General features: G+C 50.4%; 1 protein-coding gene across 1 annotated transcript in view; it reads right to left on the bottom strand.

Annotated features, from left to right (window-relative positions):
- The window catches only part of LOC143119387 (voltage-dependent T-type calcium channel subunit alpha-1I-like), an 86,521-nt gene that overhangs the window by 74,884 nt on the left and 6,637 nt on the right, over positions 1 to 5,000 (bottom strand). Inside the window, exons 2-3 of the mRNA XM_076280858.1 lie at positions 1,557 to 1,829; positions 367 to 726 (exon numbers count right to left, since the gene is read on the bottom strand). Coding sequence (XP_076136973.1) covers positions 367 to 726; positions 1,557 to 1,829 — 633 coding nt within the window. The remainder of the gene's footprint in view (positions 1 to 366; positions 727 to 1,556; positions 1,830 to 5,000) is intronic.

Raw genomic sequence — 5,000 nt, 5'->3', positions numbered from 1 at the left:
CTGTGCAACAGTGTGTTGGAAGCCGACGTACAGAACACCTTTAGTTTACACACCACAACAGCCTCACTGCAGACACCACAAAGAGGCACGTGTGAGTACAAGGAGAGGAAGAGAGAGAAGAGAAGAGAAGAGCATAGAACAGAGGCATGTAAGAGGAGAGGAAGAGACAGGAAGAGATAAGAGAAGAGAAAAGAAGAGAAGAGAAGAGAAGAGAGGAGGGGAGGAGAGGAGAGGAGAGAAAAGAAGAGAAGACAGGAGCATAGAGTAGACAGAAGCAGGACTGAGTAGCGAGTGCTAGCTAGCCGACTGACTCTGTGAGGGTCTGTGGGGGTTTGTGGGGGTTTGTGGGGGCTGGTGGAGACCCACCTGCTCGTGGTGCTCGATGCCCATGCTGATGGTGTTGATGAGGATGGCGATCATGATCCCCCGGTTGAAGTACTTGCTCTCCACGATGCCCCACAGCTTGATGCGCACCTCCACCCACACATCCCGGCAGCGGCCCTTGCACGTCCGGCCCTCACCCTTCCCCTCGCCGTCCAGTTGGCTGCCCTTCCCGTCCGTCTCCACCGCAGAGACCGCCTCTTTGTCCTCATTGGCCGAGCCGTCCCCGGGGCCCGCCCCGTCGATGAGTGACAGCGCCACGGAGCAAAAGGGACAGGCCTCAGCGGTAGCAGTGTGGGGGGTGAGGGCCAGGTCAGTGGGGTTGTCTGCGGTGATGTGCTCAGGCTTGCAGCAGTGTGGACAGTGGAGGTCTAGAGAAAGAGAGGGATAGAGAGAGAGAGAGAGGGAGAGAGAGAAGGAGAGCGAGGAGGAGAGTGCTGAATTAATGGCTAGATAACGAACCCCCACAGGTGCATAATGCACCATGGTGGCGCGTGCAGCATTTGTATTCATTTGCAGCCCATTCATAGTTAATGAAGGGGAGACGGCGGGTTTATCATGGTTTAAATGACACGGGTTAAGAGTGGCCGTTCATCTTACAGGCAGACTGGGATCTGAATAGACACAGAGCTCTCTTATCCTCTCTTCTCTTCTCTATGTCTGGTCACGTCTCATCGGATCGCCTCTCCTCTCTCCACCTTTTATTCATCCCTTTCTCCTCTCTGGTCCATCTCCTCCTCTTCCTGATAGTTCACCTCCCTCTCCCCTTTCCTTCTCTCCTCCCCTCATCTTCTCTATCCCCCTCTCTCTCTCCTCTCCCTTCCTCGGCTTTACTCCCGTTTCATGTTTCATGGAAATGTTCTTATCCAAATTCAATATTTTTTCTCCAAATAGTTTCCAGTATTCCAAATGTCTGTCTCTTTCTTTTTTCTTTCCTTCAATCCCTCCCTCCCTCCCTCCACCCCCTCCCCCCCACCATCTCTCTCTCTCTCTCTCTCAACCCATCTCTTCACCCATCACCCCTTTCCCCACATTGTCCACTCACCCATCTGGACCTCCCGGAGGCGTCCTCTCTCTCCTCCGTTGACGTCGAGCCTCTCCACACCTCCCCGTCCCCCCTCCCCCACCCGTCCAGTGGCCCCCACCTCCACCCCAGGGGGCTTCCCCCCTCCTCCTCCTCCTCCTCCTCCTCCTCCTCCTCCAGCAGGGCACTGTCCGAGCAGGTGGAGCATGGCGGCGGAGCGGCGCCGGGCCTTGCGCAGCATGTGGCACACCAGCTGGAAGAGCTCCTCGTAGCAGTCGCCTGGCTCGGCCATGGAGGCCAGCGTGCTGGACGACAGGCACTGGGCGCGCTGCTCCTGCATCAGCTGGTGCTCGCGCTGCTTGGTCTCCGAGAACTGCGTGGCGATGACCACCAGGCACAGGTTGATCATGAAGAAGGAGCCGATCTGAGAGAGGACAGAGAGAGACAATATAAGAAGGGGGGGGAGTAGTGTGACTGTGTGTGTGTGTGACTGTGTGTGTGTGTGTGGTGTGTGGTGTGTGTGGTGTGTAATGTGTGTGGTGTGTGTGTGTGTGTGTGTGTGTGTGTGTGTGTGAATGTGTTTCAGTTGTGGTGGGTGAGTGAGAGTATCAGTGAGTGATTGTCTGTGTGTGTGTATATGGTTAGTGAAGGGCACCTGGAGAGTGTTTTTGTGTGTAAGTGCATGTGTGAGTGTCATTTGGTGTTTTCATATAGAGTGATTTGCATGTTTTGTATATTTACATACTGTGTGTGTGTCCTTACACATGCGTGTTTGTGTGCTTACTGTAGGCATGTGTGTGTGTGTGTGCTTATGTGTATATGCGTATATTATGTGTGTATGTGGGCACACTTGAGCGTGTTTGTGTGTGAATGCAATTATTCACTTGCATTTGCAAGTTTCTCCCCTTTTCCCCCAAGCAATGACACCAAGAACAACAGAGTGTGTGCTCTGCAGGCATGGATGGAAGTGAGTGACTCAGAGTGGGTGAGCTAGAGAGAGAGAGAGAGAGGAGGATAAAAATGATGAGCCAAAGGAATAAGGGAAATCCCTCACTTAATAAATAAATCACAGGGACACAGTAACAAGAGGCCTGCACAGACATGAAACAGGGGATGCAATGGAGGAAAGAAATGGAGAGAGAGAAAGAGAAAGTGAAGGAGAGGGTGAGGGAAAGGGTGAGAGAACGTGGGGATGGAGAGAAGTCACCTCTAAACAAATGACAGATCACTTTTCCTGCATCCCATCACGAGAGGAGACAAATCGCTGCAGTTCATCCCCCAGATCCGATCGATGCGTGTGCGTGAGTACGGCCCAGTGGATCCCACTCTAACGCAGCCCGCTTTGGGTTCCTTATCCTCCGCACCCCAGGGCCTCTGCCACTGCACACCAATAAACACCACCAATCTCGGCCCGCCTGATCACTGAGCGCATGGCCCCAAAAGACCCGGGACTCTCTCTCCGGCTTGTTTTGCCTGTGGTGCCTGCCGGTTATAACTCCTCCACTGCTCTTAAGCAATGTTTTTTGGTTCGGAATAAAAAAAAGAATAAAGTAGCAAACACGGTTTAAGCTGCTTTAAGCTGCGGGCTCACTGGCTGGCTCGCCACATCTTCTGTGCTAATCCCTCTTGTTGCTCGATTTCTTCTTTTTAGCCGCCGACAGAGAAGGGTGCTGAGAACGGAATTGTGGCTCTCAGCGACCAATTGCTTAAATGATCCCAAATCGGCCTGTGCAACAGCGTGAAAGGAGCCATTTTGTTATTCTGCTACAAAAAATGTGCAGTTGTGTAAATGGAGCGTTTACATGCTGTAGCCCACATTGCTTCATCTGATATCAGTCTTCTGATTTGTACTGTTTTTCTTTCATTCTTTGCTTTCCTATTTACCACATGACTTGTGTTATTAGGGCTTCAGTTTTGATGTGATGAACACCGTGGTGGAGAGCATTCTGCATTTGTTTTCCTCCCTCTTATGCAACATCAGTACGGGCCACTTCATCAGAGTGCTACTGCGCTTGATTGTTGTCAAACGCTGTTCAACTGCGTGATATGTGTCTCTCTGTGTGTGTGTGTGTGTGTGTATGTGTGTGTGTGTGTGTGTGTGTGTGTGTGTGTGTGTGTGTGTGTGTGTGTGTGTGTGTGTGTGTATGTGCGCGTGTGTGTTTCATGCCACTCTAATTTCCTCTCTGCTGGAGTGTTTGTGTGTAAACAGCACGTCGGCGATGAGTGTTTTCATCTACTGTATTTTAGTTTCTCATTTGGGGCTTTGTGTTGGGGAAAGGGTGGGAAAGGCACAGGGGAGAAATAGAGAGCAGAAAGATATATATATATATATATATATATATATATATATATGTATATGAACAAAAAAGTGTGTAGAGTTGATCTAAGCCATAACGTGCACACAAGCAGAAGCTGTTTGATACATGGACCATAATGCTCTGAGCCTTCAATATGAACATGACAAACGAGTGTGAAAGTAAACACCTGCTATGAATCCACGCTCTGTAACACTGAACACCACCATACCCATCTATACCTGACCCATCACAGACCTGTACAAAAAAACATGTCCCTTTTAAAGGCAGTGACCAAGTGGTGGCCTGGGGATCGTTTGGGATGTCAGCAGATGACCGAGTGACTGATGTATTCAATTAACACTCGCCTACTGTTTTTCTCCTCTGTCTTTTCTCCTTTCCTTGTCAAGCGACAAGGTCTCCCCCTTAGAGGGCATCATAGCAATAGAGCTCCGGTCTGCCCTGTACTGTATATTGAATAACGGTGATGGAGCAAAAGTGTGTGTGTGTGTGTGTGAGAGAGTGTGTGTGTGTGTGTGCGTTTGTGTGTAAGAGAGAGAGAGAGAGAGAGAGAGAGAGAGAGAGAGAGAGAGAGAGAGAGAGAGTGTGTGTGTGGCTTGTGTTGGGGGGGGGGGGGGTTGCTAGTAGGAAGGATTAGACAAACGGAATTCATTTTCGAACGGTCGAGCGATGCTTCTGTTGCCAAGATACAGATGGAGACGGAGAGAGGGAGCGAGAAAGAGAGGTAGGGAGGGAAAGAGAGAATGAGGAAGAAAAAATAAGTAATGAAAAACAGAGTGAGTGACCGAGGGAGTGAGGGAGGGAGAGAGAGATGAGTATGACAAACGTAGGAAGAGAGAGAGAGAGAGGAGAGGGAAGCACAGGCGAAGAGATGAAGCGATAAGAGGAAGAGAGGAAGAGAAGAGGAGGAGAGAAAGAGAGGAAGAGAAGAGGAGGAAGAGAGGAAGAGAAGAGGAGGAGAGGAGGAGAGGGAAACACTGTGACGTGACGGAGAGGTGAACGTGAGGAGGAAAGAGACAGTAGGACACACGACACATCTGTTTACATGAAGATAGAATTTACTCATCACCACTCTTCCCTTTATACATCAAACTAACACACACATGCACAAACGCATGCACACACACGCGCGCGCGCGCACACACACACACACACACACACACACACACAGAGGCAGACACACACACAGAGGCAGACACATGCGCGCGCACACACACACACACACACACACACACACACACACACACATACACACACACACACACACACACACAGCAGAC

This window comes from Alosa pseudoharengus, unplaced genomic scaffold (genome assembly GCF_046254945.1).
Source record: "Alosa pseudoharengus isolate Yale_2024_CS ecotype anadromous, Long Island Sound unplaced genomic scaffold, YU_APseudo_1.1 YU_APseudo_1.1_scf_1, whole genome shotgun sequence".
Classification (NCBI taxonomy): domain Eukaryota; kingdom Metazoa; phylum Chordata; class Actinopteri; order Clupeiformes; family Clupeidae; genus Alosa; species Alosa pseudoharengus.
The sequence above is the reverse complement of the archived record's forward strand: the minus strand, read 5'-3'. Positions and strand labels throughout refer to the sequence as shown.